Source organism: Miscanthus floridulus, chromosome 9 (assembly GCF_019320115.1).
Source record: "Miscanthus floridulus cultivar M001 chromosome 9, ASM1932011v1, whole genome shotgun sequence".
Classification (NCBI taxonomy): domain Eukaryota; kingdom Viridiplantae; phylum Streptophyta; class Magnoliopsida; order Poales; family Poaceae; genus Miscanthus; species Miscanthus floridulus.
In genome coordinates this window covers 129,917,051-129,934,888 of record NC_089588.1, presented here as the reverse complement: position 1 = coordinate 129,934,888, position 17,838 = coordinate 129,917,051, and the positions used below count along the sequence as shown (strand labels likewise).

At 46.6% G+C, this 17,838-nt stretch overlaps 1 protein-coding gene and 1 pseudogene across 1 annotated transcript; both read left to right on the top strand.

The window, feature by feature from the left end:
- Positions 1 to 560: 560 nt before the first annotated feature.
- Positions 561 to 944, top strand: LOC136480926 (delta(12)-acyl-lipid-desaturase-like). Its single transcript, XM_066478348.1, has one exon. It carries the CDS (start codon positions 561 to 563, stop codon positions 942 to 944), a length of 384 nt encoding a protein of 127 aa, XP_066334445.1.
- Positions 945 to 9,572: 8,628 nt separating this feature from the next.
- Positions 9,573 to 17,838, top strand: LOC136480925 (dolabradiene monooxygenase-like; annotated as a pseudogene).

Genomic DNA, 17,838 nt, shown 5'->3' with positions numbered 1-17,838 from the left:
GCCGTCCCGGCCAGTGCTTGTGTCAGCCGGAGCCAGAGCCAGCCGAATCTGTACTAATGAGGCCCTTAGTATTTGGCAACTGGCATACGTAGGTAGCTTCCCGTCGGCCACCGTGGAGATGTTGGGAGAAACGCCGAACTGTGGGTTTCACTGTGTATCCATCGGTTCCATTTTTTTTTTTTGCAAGATTCGCACATCATCCTCCATTGCTCCCTAGCTTGTGTTCACTATAAAAGCCATCAGCCCATAACTCTAGCTCGTGTCGTGGATCAAAGAGGTTTGTCATGTCAACGAATCGGAGTCGGAACCCCGTCGATCATCCTTGTTTGCATTGGTTCGCGGCCTTCGAGCCAGCTGCTTACCAGTCACGTGATCCTGGCCTCACGTGACCAAAATCGAACATCCAGGAGCGCTATCAGGGCAGGATAGTTTCGGCCAAGAGAGAACCAAACACGGCCGTAGGACATTATTGCCAAGGAGCAAGCGTGCGTCAGCCGGTCGCACCGTTGGTGGGCCGCACGCCAGCTCAATAACCCACGCTTCTTCGTTTCTAAAAAAAAATGCTCATCTACTCATTCCTATCCACTCGTTCATCTTCATCGCTCTTATCCGCTCGCCCGCCGCTTCCGAGCGCCGACATCAGGCGAGCCATCACGCCGCACTGCTTCCGGCTCTTCGTGCTCAGGTCCTCGCCCTACCTCCTACGCGACCTGTCCGCCGTCACCGCGCTCCTCTACGTGGTGCTGGTGGCATTCCCGTCTCTCCCTGCCGGACCTACCGGCGGTGCGCTCCGCCTGGCGACGTGGCCGCTCAACTGGGCGGCGCAGGGCTGCGTGCTCAACAGCGCGTGTGTGGTCGCGCTGGAGTGCGGCCACCACACCTTCTCGGAGCACGCGGCGCTTGACGACGCCGTCGGCTTTGCTCTCCACATGGCGCTCCTGTGAACACCGTACACCGACGAGCCTCCATTCTTCCGAGTAGCGAGAAGATGTTGCATTGAAAGCGCATGTTGCAAGATTATGTTTCAATTGTTTCAGATGTTTTAGCGGCATGTTGCTAGTGTTTCATATGGATGTTGCAAAAGTAGATCGGGATGTTGCTTATGTTGCAAGATCCTGTTCTCAATGTTTCATCTGTTTTTTCCGACATATGATGCAAGTGTGTTTGTCTGGATGTTGCATATGTAAAACAATGATGGAAGTGTTTTTGTCTGGATGTTGCATATGTAAAACAATGATGGAAGTGTTTTTATCTGGATGTTGCGTATATTTACAATTGTTTTAAGTGTTTTTGAGGCATTTTTGCAAGTGTTTCAGACGCATGTTTCAAATGTTTCATTTATTTTCAGACGTATGTTGCAGCTGTCGCATCTGGATGTTTCAAAAATAGATCGGGTGATGCATCTCCCTCCTCGCCTTTCTGCTGTCTCACCTCAGTGTCAGGCGCGGGAAGCGAGCGCAGGTGGAGGTGGTCCCCACTGGCGTTTTTTCTTAAACGACGATGACACATGATGACAACAACAATAGGCGCATGTTGTTGTTTGTAGATGCTTACTACCCAACATCGACAAAGTATATTTTTCAAAGGACGGCAAAAAATTTTGTCATGATTTTTATTACATGAAGAAAATAAAAAAGAGATTGAAAACTGGGTGCCCAAACCATACAACTACGTACAACTATAGCACAACGGTTGAACAGCCAACAACTTCACTCTACTGGCCAACTTGGTCCAAAAGACTCAACTAACAACTCGACTATAACCGAACCTAGCTAAATATAGCTTGTTCGAAAGATGACCCAACTAGCAACTCAAGGGCAATGCCAACCCAACCAACCTCCAGCAAAACAACTCTCTACAAACCAACACAGAGCACAACTAACATAATTTGCACAATGCCGAGCACCACCAACAAATGGACGGAGCACTACCAAACGATAGGAACAGAGCAACGGAGCTAGAAACGCCTAGCGGCGCCATCAGGAAGGAAAGGACCAGAAGGGTGCTGACAATGCCAGCTCGCCATGTAAAGGTTTTCATCCACAAAACCAAACATGACAAGGGTGGAGGTACGAAGAGGACGACTCCATGGAGGAAGTGGCATCTGCAGAAGTCGCCATTTGGGCCTTCAAGCTGACCTCCAGCAACTCACCCACTGTAGCTCGCCAGAGCCCTCCGCAAAGGATGCTGATCCCAAAGAAAAGCGTCGGTGACAAACACGAGCGTCCCCAACGAGATTAGACGCCACCACATGCATTGGAAGTGTCCCCACCGCACGCACAGCCACAGGGAGACACCCTCAACCCCACCAAGAAGATGCGGAGAAGGCAGGCGAGTGATAGCTGCCTGTAGAACCTAGGAACCGACCCTCCATCACGGGAGGCCATAGCATGGAGGTTGGCTATCGCCCCAGAGAGGATGGGTGCCCCAAATCCAAAAACAGCGCCGCCGCCTGTTCGCCCGCCAGAATAGTGATTAGCCCCAGCAGTAACTGGCCACCAGCCATGTCGATCCGACCTCCCTCCACGCGGATCCGGCGGTCCTTCGACCGATCTGGCAGCCAACCACGCAACGCCGAAGCATCAGAGCTTGAGAGAGCAGAGAAAAGAGGGAATTGGAAGAGAGAGAAATACTTCTATGAACTCTGACAAGTAACGCTAAGTGGAAACATCTCTCTACAGGCCTAGGGCCCATGTACAACATCTTATGAGGCCCTGTGACCCAATATTTGTGCCGTGTCTAATAGATCACAGACGGGTCTCCCCGATGAGCAGAGATGGAAGCCGCCAGCGGGGTGTAGAGGCGAAGGTCAGGCACGTTGACCGATGACTACGAGAGAAGGGGAGGAGGTGAGCATGCTACATGCGCCCACGACTCGGACCGCGAGAGAAGGTAAGGAGGTGAGTGTGCAACCGCGACTTTCACGAAAAGAAGTGGAGCGAGTGAGTGTGTGACAGGGAGTCTCTAGCGCGTCGCAGGGAGGGCCACGACTTCGTGAGTGCATTGCGGCGCGGGGGAGACTGGAGAATGAAGTTATGGTTTCGGAATTTGGAGTATAGGTAGCTGGCCCTTTTTGCAGGCTATACCAGCTATCGGGCTGGCACCGGGCCATTGATAAATATCGGGACTAATTCTCATATATGCCATTGGTGTTAAACTATAATTCCTTTTTAGCTAATATAGTTGTATGTAGAATATATTTGTATACTACCACTACGGGACTCAGGTTCTTTGCCTATTTGCACTCCGCAAAGTCTTTGCCGAGTGCTGCACTTGGCAAAGAACACTCGGAAAAAAATCGATCGGCAAAGGCGGCTTTGCCGAGTGCCTTTTGTTGGGCACTCGGCAAAGGCTTTGCTGAGTGCCGCCCCCAGCACTCAGCAAAACAAACGGCCGTTACGGCGCACCGGCCGTTACCAGGTACTTTGCCGAGTGTCTCCTGCCTTGGCACTCGGCAAAGATTTATTATTTTTTTTAATTATATTCTTTGCCGAGTGCCCCGGCCCTGGCACTCGGCAAAGCCGAATTTTTTTTAAATCTTTGCCGAGTGCGCCCGGCCCTGACACTCGGCAAAGCCGAATTTTTTTTTAAAAAAAATCTTTGCCGAGTGTCATGACCATGGCACTCGGCAAAGCTGGGAAACTGAGTTCCCAGTCACCCAATTTCCCAGCTTTGCCGAGTGCCATGACCATTGCACTCGGCAAAGGAGTCCTTTGCCGAATGCAGCACTCGGCAAAGTGACCCTAAACTGTTTTTTTGTTTATTTTTTACATTCCACCTTGACAAACAGAAAATATCACATATTTATCACATCCATCACATATTTGTCACATCGATCATATATATCACATCCGTCACAATATATATCACATATATAACAATAAGTTGTCAAGTACATCGAAACAAATCCACAAGTCCATTATAGTTAAACAAATCCACAAGTGCATCACAAGTATATCACAAGTCCATCACCAAGTGAACAACAAATGCAAATACAAGTGTAGGAACAACCATCATCACCAAGCTGGCCACTGAGACTATGGTGAAGGTAAACCTTGATCACCTGCAGGCGCATGAGCTGGATTATTCGAACCCGCCGATTGAAGCTGCACAAAGGAGAAGAGATTGCATGTGTTAGACAGAAGGTAGAGGTCATACAAGCAAAGCACAAATGAAAGCAATAAACTTTCATACTCACAGGAGTAGCGTGAAAAACCGGAGGTGGAGGCGGACGTGGAGCGAACAGCCCAGGTGGCAAAGAGAAACCCGTATGCTGGCCAAGACCATGTAGGAACTGCGTAATGTCCGTCAGCTGCTGCGCCTAGGCCTCCCGCTGGGCCCGCTCATCCTGCAGCTAGACAACCATCCTCTGCTGCTCGGCCTCTAGCTCCTGACGTTGCCTCATTTCATTTTCCAGCCGGGCCTGCAATATTTGATTCCAATATTTCAATAATGCAAAGCTAATTAAGGTGTGTAAAGATCAATTTACGACGAGTAAAACAGGAATAACCTCGAGTGCGTCGACCCGGTGCTGTGAAGCGTTCGGCCGTGGGCGTATGGGCAGGCCGCCCATGCTCTGTGCTCGGATCTAGGAGAGAGAGGGAACAGAGGCACTGTCGACGACGCCGTCGCCAATCCACAGCCGCCCGTGCTTCTTGCCTCCTCCCACCCTCATGACGAGCTCTGCATCAATGTTCTGAGTGCTCGGATCGTAGTCTGGCCCATACATCGACCTTGCCGCCGATGTGTAGTCACTGATGCGGGTGTGGACGCTCGGGTTGCTATACGCCTCGGGCGGGTCGTCCGGGTTGAAGGAGATGTCGGACGTCGCCGGGCCCTTGTGGGACATACACCATGCCTGGAAGTCGGTGCACTCCTGGCCACCATGTGGTTGAGTCTACGAGAAAGACAGCAAGATGTTTACAAATTAGGCAGAATTGAGCATCAAGATCGAGAAATGAATCCGCGTATCCATGCTTGTTTGTATCCAGCGAGTCTGCGGCTGCCTTGATGATGTGTTGGAGATGTCTTGGTTTTTAAGCATTATACCTGCAAGAAATCAACGGCATGATGGCCGACAACCACATATATATCAAAGGCATCCATGTAGTTTAATTACCAAAGTTGTACTACTACTACCACCACTACGACGACGACGAGAACAACTACTGCTACTACTAACAATACCACCACCACCACCACAGCACCACAGCACCACCCCGCCGCCGCCGCCACCGCCATTGCACAACAAGAGAAGAGGGGAAGGGAAGGGAAGGGAAGGCATACCTAGTGGGCGCCGAGCCGGGGCGCTCATCGGGACGGGGCACCGGAGCAGGGGCACGGCCGGACCATGACGGGGCGAGCGGCGAGAGCTTCGGGGACGGGGACGCGCCGGGGACGGAGACGGCGCCGGGGACAGGGACGGTGAGATCCTCCTTCACCTTCTCCTCTTCCTCCTTCTCCTCCTCCTCCTCCTCCTCTCTCCTCCTCCTCCTCTCTCCCTGCAGGTGGCGCGGCGGCGCGCGCGGGCGGCGGGCGGCGGGCGGCTGCGGCAGCGCAGGTGGCCGCGGGCCCGTGGCAGCGGGCAACTGCGGCGGCCTGCACGGGCGGGCGTGGGCGGTTGTGGGCGTGTGTGCGCGCGCTGGCGGGCCTGGCCGAGGGGATAAATCCCTCCTTTGCCGAGTGCCCCCGATCCAGCACTCGGCAAAGGGGGGTTTTTAAATTTTGAATTACTTTGCCGAGTGCCCTCAGATCCGGCACTCGGCAAAGCTTTTTTTTCAAAAACCGCAAAGGGGAATTTTTTTTAAAATAATGCATTACCTCTTTGCCGAGTGCCGTACCCTTTACCGAGTGCCGTATAGCTGGCACTCGCCAAAGGGGTAATGCATTTTTTTTTATTTTTGACACCAAAGTTTTTTGTGCATGCCTTATACAGTATTAGCTACACCATGTTAAAATTTGGTATATTTTTGTGGCATTTTGCTATATTTCTTTAAATTTCTTTCATTGAATTGAATTTTTTCGAATAAGTCAAATTTGAACTGTAAGTCATTCGAATAATAGAAAAAATGTTTGGAAAAATAATATTCATGTTATTGAGTCCAATGTGAGACCGTATCCAGGAACATGCCATTAATTTGGAACGTCTTGTTCACGAAACATGACCACGAACTTACGGACGAATTATTTTTAAATTCTATAAAATGCAAATAAAGTCCGAAAATCATGAAACTTGTCGACATGTCATGATATCGTATGTGGAGGCACTACCGGACTCAGTGAATTTGCCGAGTGCCAGGGGCACTCGGCAAAGCCCAATTTGCACTCGGCAAAGGCTTTGCCGAGTGCTGCACTCGGCAAAGAGCACTCGGCAAAAAAAGAGTCGGCAAAGACGTCTTTGCCGAGTGTCTTTTGTCGGGCACTCGGCAAAGCCTTTGCCGAGTGCCGACACTCGGCAAAGTTGGAACCGAAAAAAAAGCCGAAAAAATGGAAATTTTTACCCAAAAAAAATGAAAATTTTATTTTAATCGGTGGAGGCCCCCACCGGTCAGCGCCCATCCATCTCCGTCTTTTTTCGCGTAAATTTCACGGCTACGCGGCCGACGGGATTCGAACCCAAGACCTCCCGCTACGCACAAACCTCCTCTACCACTACACCACACTGTCACTTGTGTCTAGATTCCGTTTTAGTTCCCAATATATTATACTAAACCGAGTGTAAATTGCTTATTTGAGACCCTAAATGAATTCAAATCAAAAAGTGGTCAACTACAAAGTTTCATAACTTTTTGAGATCTACAATTTTCATTTAGTAAGTTTTTCCATCCGAGGTCGTTTGAAAAATTTGAATTTTAAATTTGAGAGATTCAAACGTAGTTTTGCATGATAAGATGATTTCAAATCAAAAAGTTGTCAACTACATAGTTTCATAACTTTTGGAGATCTACAATTTTCATTTAGGAAGTTTTTTCATCCGAGGTCGTTTGAAAAATTCAAATTTTAAAATTTTCAAATTCAAACGTCGTTTTTGCATGAAAAATGATTTCAAATCAAAATGTTGCCAACTACAAAATTTCATAACTTCTCAAGATCTACAAAGTTTATTTTGGTCATTTGTTCATCCGACATAGTGGTAGTAACATTGTTCACAAATCATATATATCTCTCTTCTATTTTCATGAAATTAATATGAGAGATGTATATTTTATGAACAACGTTATTGTCGCTTTGTCAAATGAAGAAATGACCAAAATAAACTTTGTAGATCTTGAGAAGTTATACAACTTTGTAGTTGAAAAGTTTTTCATTTGAATTCATTTAGGGCCTCAAAAATTGATTCGAAAAACTGATTTGCCGAGGGCCAAAAAAATGCACACGGCAAAATACCTCTTTGCCGAGTGCCAAAATATAGGCACTCGGCAAAATACGGCTTTGCCGAGTGCTAGAAAAAAGGCACTCGGCAAACTGAGAGTAAATTGCTTGTTTGAGGCCCTAAATGAATTCAAATCAAAAAGTGGTCAACTACAAAGTTTCATAACTTTTTGAGATCTACAATTTTCATTTAGTAAGTTTTTCCATCCGAGGTCGTTTGAAAAATTTGAATTTTAAATTTGAGAGATTCAAACATAGTTTTGCATGATAAGATGATTTCAAATCAAAAAGTTGTCAACTACATAGTTTCATAACTTTTGGAGATCTACAATTTTCATTTAGGAAGTTTTTTCATCCGAGGTCGTTTGAAAAATTCAAATTTTAAAATTTTCAAATTCAAACGTCGTTTTTGCATGACCAGATGATTTCAAATCAAAATGTTGCCAACTACAAAATTTCATAACTTATCAAGATCTATAAAGTTTATTTTGGTCATTTGTTCATCCGACGTAGTGGTAGTAACATTGTTCACAAATCTTATATATGTATCTTCTACTTTCATGAAATTAATATGAGAGATATGAGATATGTAGATTTTATGAACAACGTTATTGTCGCTTTGTCAAATGAAGAAATGACCAAAATAAACTTTGTAGATCTTGAGAAGTTATACAACTTTGTAGTTGAAAAGTTTTTCATTTGAATTCATTTAGAGCCTCAAAAATTGCTTCGAAAAAATGATTTGCCGAGGGCAAAAAAAAATGCACACGGCAAAAAGCTTCTTTGCCGAGTGCCAGAAAAAAACACTCGGCAAAGACGTATTTTGCCGTGTGTTTTTGTTTGCCGAGTGTATTTTATTTGGCACTCGGCAAACACGGTATTTGCCGAGTGCCCGATAAAATACACTCGGCAAAGCCTCGGCACTCGGCAAATCGCCGGTTTCCGGTAGTGAGGCTGTGATAAAAATTTGAGAGGGTTTCGTACATGTTTGTCACGTACGATGCTTACAAACCAGGACATCTCCACAGCTTTCATTTTATATCACATGTGGAGATGTCCTGGTTTGTAAGCATCGTACGTGACGACGTTTACGAAATCTTCTCAAATTTTTATCACAGTCTCCACATACGATATCATGACATCTTGACAAGTTTCATAATTTTCGGACTTCATTTGCATTTTATAGAATTTAAAAACAATTCGCCCGCAAGTTCGTGGTCTTGTTTCGTGAACAAGACGTTCGAAATTTATGGCATGTTCCTGAATACAGCCTCACATTGGACTCAATAACATGAATATTATTTTTTCAAACATTTTTTTCCATTATTCGAATGACCTACAGTTCAAATTTGACTTATTCAAAAAATTCAATTCAATGAATGAAATTAAAGAAATATAGAAAAAAAAACAAGAAATGTATCAAACTTCAATATGGAGTAACAAACACTGTAGGAGCCCTAAAGAAAAACTTTGGAGGTCAAAATTAAAAAAAAAAGTTTGCCGAGTGCCGAGGCCTGGCACTCGGCAAAGAGCCCTTTTGTCGAGTGTTCTTTTTTGTCGAGTGCTCGACACTCGGCAAAGTGAGCTTTACCGAGTGCCGTTGTGTGCCGAGTGTCTGGCACCCGGCAAAGCTTTCTTTGCCGAGTGCAAGACTTTGCCGAGTGTGGTACTCGGCAAAGAGGTGCTTTGCTGAGTGCCCGACATTTCGCACTCAGCAAAGCATATTGCACTCGGCAAAGATGCTGATTGCGGTAGTGTACTATTGGTCAAATGAGGGAGATACTTATGTGTTGCATTCCTATTGTAGGGGACCGATCCGAAGAGCATGCCACCCTATGAATTTGAGATAGACTTATTTGTGAACTTTGAAAAGTTGTGGAATGTTAAATTTGAAGCCAAATAGCCTAATCCATGAAGTAGATTCTAATTCTTCCAAAATGAAATGATCCAAACGGCCCTTAGTGTTTTTGTTGTGATATTTTTGTAGGATGCATATGAGCCCAAAAACTTTATGAACACTATTACCTGCTTTTGACACTTATTCGAACGTAAGCCACGATGATTTGTCCTGGACCGTCTTAGCCGCCAGCACAACATATAAAAACTCAAAATGAAGTTGTATTTCGTCATTCCGCCACTGCTCGTAGTATATATCTATAAATTTAGTCCCGGACACACGCAATTAAGTAGGTATAGCCATAATGGAGAAGGTGCTCCTCGCCGTGGGCGTGGTGGTGCTGCTCGTCAACCTCTCCAAGTTCATCAAGTGTTTGCTCGTCACCAAGCCAAAGCTTAAGCTGCCCCCAGGGCCATGGACGCTGCCATTGATAGGAAGCATGCACCACCTCGTCAGCAACCCATTGCCGTACCGGGCAATGCGCGACCTCGCGCACAAGCACGGGCCGCTCATGATGCTCTGGCTGGGCGAGGTGCCCACGGTGGTGGTGTGGTCGCCGGAGGCAGCGCAGGCGATCACCAAGACTCACGACATCACGTTCGCTGACCGTCACATGAACAGCATCGTCAGCATATTCGCCTTCAACGGCATGGACCTGGCGTTCGGTAGCTACGGCGAGCAGTGGCGCCAGCTCCGCAAGTTCTGCGTGCTAGAGCTGCTGAGCGCCGCCCGCGTGTAGTCGTTCCAGCGCATCCACGAGGAGGATGCAGAGCCTCGCCACCTCCGCCGCTGCCGGAGCTGCCGTCGACCTGTCCAAGATGATCTCTGGCTTCGTCAACGACACCATCGTCAGGGAGTCCATCGGCAGCCGGTGCAAGTTTCAGGACGAGTACCTGGATGCCTTGGACACTGCGATCCGGATGGCCGCGGAACTAAGCGTAGCTAACCTCTTCCCGTCATCTAGGCTGTTGCAGAATCTTAGCACGGCGCCACGCAGGGCGATGGCGTGCCGTAACCGGATGGCACGCATCATTGGCCAGATCATCCGCGAGACGAAGGAAGCCATGGACCAGGATGACAATACTTCAAACGAGAGCTTGATCTCGGTCCTGCTCAGGCTGCAGAAAGAGGCCAGCTTGCCCATCGAGCTCACCAACGACATCATCATGGCGCTCATGTTTGTAAGTCGCGTTCCCAATTTTACATCACTGCTCCAGTGCTATGTGTTAGATTGATCTCCCAGCCAATAAGCCCAACGGCCTATTTGGCCTTGGTCACGCGCCCTGATCGGGGGCGCCCAACCCTACATGGTTGGTGGGCCCCCGTCGCACTGCGCTATATAAAGTGGTGGGGGGCCGGCGTCTCGAGGTACGAGGTTCACCGTGAGCCGCAAACCCCACCGACAAACCCTAGACCGATCTGAGAGGGCGCGCAGCCAGCGACAGGAAGCACCATTGACTTCGCCGTCGCCACTGCTACGCCGTCCGTCTACACTGCATCGACGTCCGTGCCACCTCTACTCCGCCCGTCGCTGCCCGTGTGCTGCCTCCATCACCGAACCTGAGATGGCCGGCTCCACGACTCCCTCCGAGGGCTCAGGTTCATCACCAACACCTCTCTCTTTATCTCTCCGATCTTTCCCCTCTGTTCATCCCGTATTCAAAGGAACAAACCCTAGATCTACTGCTAGAGATCCCAATTGAATTTAACAATGGTATCGGAGCCTACTAGCACGTAGATCTAGATAGGGGTAGAGAAAGAATGAGATCACGATCTCGGATCGGATCTGAGAAAGGTCGAAGGTTCGGATGAAGAACACCTAACCCTAACTCTAGAGAGCTCGGGAAAAGGAAAGAAAGAACCGATTTCAAATCGGGGGGAAAAAGAAAACAGTGGCCATCCCAACCCTAACCCTAGAAAAAGAAACCCTAACCCTAGATCGGGTTTTGGGGAAGGAAAAGGATGAAGAGGGGAACCTACCCGGTCCTCCCGACACCGCCGTCGCGCGGAAAGCTACCACCGTGCGGGTGGTGATCACCGCCGCCATGGTTGGCACGCGGACAGAGGCCCGGCTCGGCCGTGGCTCAGGGCAGCGGTCCAAAGCCGCTCGACGGCGGCGTGCTCTGCCATGGGCGAGCGTGCGCACCGGCGAGGGGCTTGGCACCGGTGTCGTCCTCTCTTCTTCTCCGGTGACGAGGTGGCCGCGCGCTCCTTTCGTCTTCTCTAGCATCGCCGTGGGAGAGGAGAGGAGAAAGAGGAAATGCAGCTAGGGTTCAGGGAGAGGCGGCTGGCGGGGGGTTTTGTTCGGGCGAAACGACCGGACAGCCGTCCGATCCGATCTAGCGATCAGGGTTCGCCGGACCAGCTTTAGGCCCAGGCGGGCGAACGGTTTCACGGCCCAGGCCCAGGTTGCGGCCTAGGCGCGGAGAGAGAGCGCGCGCATGCCGCCGAGCAGGCCGTGGGCCGCGCTGTGGCTGCGCGTGTGCTGGCTGGGCCGAAATGGCCTAATGAATAGAAATAGCTCATGTTTTCTTTTTCTTTTTCCAGAAATATACATATTTGATGAATTTCAATTGGAAGTTGATGCAAATCTGTACAATTTTGATCCAACGTCAATTTTGTTCAGAGAATAGTAAAGTGTTGTAACAGTTTCTGGAAAATAGAATTAAAAGATTTATTAAAGTTTCCGCTGCGTACTTGAAAATTGTTGCTTTCATTATTAAATTCGAACCAACGGGGGAATTTAATTTTGAAACATAGATAATTTTTACAGTTATTATAATGTTGTTATTATTCTGACCAACGTTGATTAATAGCAATATTATAATATTGATGTTATTATGGTTTTTTATTATGCATTATTTCTATTTCTGCCCAACGGTGATGTAGATTTAATGTATAAAACAATTGTATGTTTTAATTTTGACCAACGTTAAACTAAGGCATGCAATTGTTGTTGTTATTATTTGTGTTCTCACACTATTTGAATTGTGTTTTCAGGAGGATACAACTTGATGAGTTGTATCAAAGAGATCCCCACTCTAAAAGGTGATAACTATATTGAGTGGAAGAAAAAGATAGACCTAGCTTTCATCCTCGCTGAGGTGGACTGGGTTGTCACCACACCGTGTCCTAAAGAACCTGTGGCACCAGTGAGGGACACAGATGAGACTGATGCTGCATGGCAGAACAGAGAGCGGGATTTTGCTCCCGTAAAGATGTCCTATGACCTTGAGCATAGGAAATGGGTCACTGCTAACGAGAAGTGTTTGGTAGTGATAAAGAACACGATTGAGCCTGTTATTGTGGGCTCAATCTCAGACTGTGACACGGTCACAGAGTACCTAGAAAGAATAAAGAGTCAGTTCACTGGCTCTTCAAAGACATATGCAACCCAGTTGATCAAGCAGCTGGTTACAGAAAGGTACTCTGGTGGCGGCAGTGGCATTAGAGAGCACATACTGAGAATGAGCAATCTGGCATCTAAGCTCAAACCAATGGATTTGGCACTCAAGGATGAGTTTCTTATTCATTTGATTTTTGCTTCTTTGCCTAAAGAATTTGACACCTTTGTTGTTAATTACAACATACAGCCTGAAAAATGGGATTTAGAAAAGCTCATAGTCATATGTGTGCAGGAGGAGGAAAGAATAAAAGTGTCACAGGGTGGTATTGTCAACTACCTAAAAGATAAGAAAAAGAACTATAATAACAGCTCTTCCTCCAAGTCATCTGGAAAAGGTCCCATGCAACAGTCTCAGAACAAGCAATTCCCAGTGGATAAAGATCAGTGTCTCTACTGTAAGAAGACAGGACATTATAAGAAGAATTGTCCCGATTTCCTAAAGATGATAATGAAAAATAAAGGTGAGAACATTATTACGTTCGTAAATGAATCCTTGTATGTAAAGTTTTCAAAATCTACTTGGTGGATTGATTCAGGTGCAACTATTCATGTTGCTAATTCTATACAGGGATTCTGTTCGATGAGAACTTTGCAAAGAAGCGAAAGTTTCATTAAAGTCGCAAATGGAGTACAAGCAGATGTTGAGGCCGTTGGCGATCTTCCACTAGAGCTTGCTGATGGCTTCATACTTTTTCTTAGAGATGTTCTTTATATACCTTCTTTGCAAAGAAACTTGATTAATGTATCAAAGTTGGATCAAGATGGATATGATTGCCATTTTGGAAATAACAAATGTCAGATATTATTTAATAATAGATGTATTGGTCTTGCCTTTCGACAAGACGAGCTTTATTTGTTATCACTTCGTGAAAATGTGAATTCCGTATGTGATGTGAATGAAAATGTATCCTCATCGAACAATGCAAACAGAAAACGAAAGAGAGCTCACGATGCGTTGTCGAAATTATGGCACTGTCGTTTAGACCATATTTCGAGGGGGAGAATAGAAAGACTAGTTAAGAATGATATTCTTCCTCCATTAGAGCTCTCAGATTTAGAACAATGTAGAGATTGCATAAAAGAAAAGTATGTAAAGAAAATTAAGAAAGATGTCAAACGAAGCGCAGGAATTTTATAGATTATTCACACAGATATCTGTGGTCCTTTTCCTATAAAGAGTGTGGATGGTTTTGATTCATTCATAACATTCACAGATGATTACTCCCGTTATGGCTACATTTATCCAATTAAAGAAAGAACAGAAGCGTTGGATAAATTCAAAATATTTAAAGCAGAAGTTGAAAATCAGCATGATTTAAAGATTAAGATAGTCAGGTCTGACTGTGGGGGGGAGTACTACGGTCGGCATACCCCATATGGACAAGTTCCTGGACCTTTTGCAAGGTTCTTACAGGAGAATGGTATAGTCGCCCAGTATTCAACACTAGGCGAACCTCAGCAGAATGGAGTAGCTGAAAGGTGTAACCGTACCCTGATGGATATGGTGCGTAGTATGATAAGTTACTCCACTTTACCGATGAGTCTGTGGATGGAGGCGTTAAAAACCGCCATTCATATTCTCAATAGAGTACCAAGTAAGTCGGTGCCCAAAACACCGTATGAGTTGTGGACAGGGAGAGTACCCTCACTTAACCACTTACGTGTGTGGGGGAGCCCTGCTGAGGGTAAAGTTTTTAACCCAAACATTGGGAAGCTAGATCCCAAAATAGTGAGTTGCCATTTCATTGGCAACCCAGAAAAGTCAAAAGGTTTTCGTTTCTACTGTCCAGATAGATATACAAAGTTTGTGGAAACGAGACACGCTGTCTTCCTAGAGGATGAAATGATAAGGGGGAGCATGGTAGCTCGAGAAATTGATCTTGAAGAGAAGCGAGTGTATGCACCCACTCCGATCATTCATGAGCCATTTTTCTCACTACCTGCTGTTGCTGCACCGACAGTACAAGACACTGTGGTGCCAGCACCTGTTGTTATCCCGCCTGTGGCAACAATGAATGATGATGAGGAACCTGTTCCTCAGGATCCTATAGAAACTATTGCCACACATGAGGGGGGGGGCAACAACAGCCTCAAACAGAAAATGTGCCAAATGAGGAGGCCCCTAGAAGGTCTCAAAGAGTTAGAAAATCAGCTATTCCTGCTGATTATGAAGTGTACAACACTGAAGAATTTCAAATGGAGGATGATCCCACCTCATTTGAAGAAGCCATGAAAAGTGATCATTCATCAAAGTGGCTTGAGGCCATGGAAGATGAAATGAGATCTATGAATGCAAATAAAGTTTGGGATTTGGAGATAATTCCTAAAGGAGCCAAAACAGTAGGCTATAAATGGGTCTACAAAATAAAACTTGACTCTCAAGGGAATATAGAGAGATATAAAGCCCGACTTATGGCAAAAGGCTTTACGCAAAGAGAAGGGATTGATTACAATGAGACCTTTTCTCCAGTCTCATGTAAGGATTCCTTCAGAATCATAATGGCATTAGTGGCACATTACGATTTAGAATTACATCAGATGGATGTAAAGACGGCATTTCTCAATGGAGACTTGGAGGAAAAAGTTTACATGGCACAACCGAAAGGTTTTGTCATGGAAGGAAAAGAACGAATGGGATGCCGCCTAAAGAAATCCATTTATGGATTAAAACAAGCTTCAAGACAGTGGTACTTGAAGTTTGATCAGACAATAAAGAATTTTGGGTTTAAAGATAATGTTGAGGACAATTGTGTTTACGCAAAGTTTAAGAATAGGAAGTTTATCTTCCTTGTCATGTATGTGGATGATATCTTACTTGCTAGTAGTGATGTCAGTCTACTACTGGAAACAAAGAAGTTTTTGTCCTCAAAATTTGATATGAAAGATCTTGGTGAAGCTTCATTCGTTCTAGGGATTGAGATTCACCGAGATAGAAGAAAAGGGGTATTAGGACTGTCACAAAAGGCATACATAGAAAAAGTCTTAAAGAAATTCAGTATGCATAAATGTAGTCCCTCACCTGCTCCTATAGTCAAGGGCGACAGATATGGGGATTTTCAATGCCCCAAGAACCAATATGAGATCGATCAAATGAAAGTGGTTCCATATGCTTCAGCTGTCGGAAGCTTGCAATATGCTCAAGTGTGCAGCGCCCTGACTTGGCATTTGTTACCGGGTTACTTGGCAGATTCCAGAGCAATCCTGGAATAGAACACTGGAAATTGGTAAAGAAAGTCTTGCGTTATTTGCAAGGAACGAAAGGCCTCATGATGACATATAGAAGATCTGATTCACTCCATATAGTTGGATATTCAGATTCTGATTATGCGGGAGATAATAGAAAATCCACGTCTGGATATGTATTCACTCTCGCAGGGGGAGCTATTTCATGGAAAAGCTCAAAGCAAACCGTCACTACATCGTCCACAATGTATGCCGAGTTTGTAGCGTGTTATGAGGCAACGGGGCAGGTGAACTGGCTAAAGAAGTTCATACCTGGTTTGAAGGTGGTTGACGACATCAATAGACCACTGAAGTTATACTGCGATAATAATCCAGCAGTACAGTATGCTCACAACAATAAGTCAAGTGGTGCTGCCAAACACATTGACATAAAGTATTATGTTGTGAAGGATAGAGTCCAGGATCAAATGATAAGTCTTGAGCATATAAGTACCGAAAAGATGCTCGCGGATCCGCTTACAAAAGGCTTACCACCCAACGTGTTCAGAGAACATGTAGTCGGCATGGGTTTAAGGGAAAGCCTATGATTCCTGGACTATAAAGGACCCAAAAGTTAAAGTAACTATTTCAGATCAGAGACGTGCATTGTAGCTGTTAAATCTATCGGCGATTGACCATGACGATGAAACATGCTCTATGCATCATCTGTGAAGAAATGAGTAAGGATAAAAGGATTGAAGTTTAAAGTTTAAAAGATAAAAGTAATAGTGAGATCAAGGGGGAGAATGTTAGATTGATCTCCCAGCCAATAAGCCCAACGGCCTATTGGGCCTTGGTCACGCGCCCTGATCGGGGGCGCCCAACCCTACATGGTTGGTGGGCCCCCGTCGCACTGCGCTATATAAAGTGGTGGGGGGCCGGCGTCTCGAGGTACGAGGTTCACCGTGAGCCGCAAACCCCACCGACAAACCCTAGACCGATCTGAGAGGGCGCGCAGCCAGCGACGGGAAGCTCCATTGACTTCGCCGTCGCCACTGCTACGCCATCCGTCTACACTGCATCGACGTCCGTGCCACCTCTACTCCACCCGTCGCTGCCCGTGTGCTGCCTCCATCACCGAACCTGAGATGGCCGGCTCCGCGACTCCCTCCGAGGGCTCAGGTTCATCACCAACACCTCTCTCTTTATCTCTCCGATCTTTCCCCTTTGTTCATCCCGTATTCAAAGGAACAAACCCTAGATCTACTGCTAGAGATCCCAATTGAATTTAACACTATGTTGATCTTCTCTAGCAAAGCTGAAACTAAACCTGCATATATGCCAGATCGATTGCTGTTCCATTTGTTGTGCTAGGACTTGTTTGCCGCGGGCAGCAACACCTCGTCGACCACGCTGACCTGGTGCATGACAGAGCTAGTACCCGTCTATGATGGCGAGAGCGCAGGCCGAGGTCCGGGAGGCCTTCAAGGGGAAGACAACCACCATCACCGAGGACGATCTCGCCAGGGCAAACCTTAGCTACCTCAAGTGTGTGGTGAAGGAAGCTCTTAGGCTGCACTGCCCGGTGCCACTCCTGGTCCCACGCAAATGCCGTGAGACATGCCGGGTCATGGGCTACGACATTCCTAAGGGCACATGCGTGTTCGTCAACGTTTGGGCCATTTGTAGGGATGCCAAGTACTGGGAAGATCCTTAGGAATTCAAGCCAGAGCGGTTCGAGAACACCAACCTAGACTACAAAGGGACAGACTATGAGTTTCTCCCGTTCGGGTCTGGCCGCCGAATGTGCCCGGGAGTAAACTTTGGATTGGCCAACTTGGAGCTTGCACTGGCCAGCCTTCTGTACCACTTCGATTGGAACCTACCGAGCGGAGTGGAGCCCAAGGATGTCGACGTTTGGGAGGCTGCAGGACTGGTTGGATAGAAAAACACAGGCCTGCTTGTGCACCCTGTCAGCCGCTTCTTTGCTCTGGTTAATTAG

Coding starts and splice junctions, on each gene's coding strand:
- LOC136480926 (XM_066478348.1), top strand. CDS start 561: ATGCTCATCTACTCATTCCTATCCACTCGTTCATCTTCATCGCTCTTA.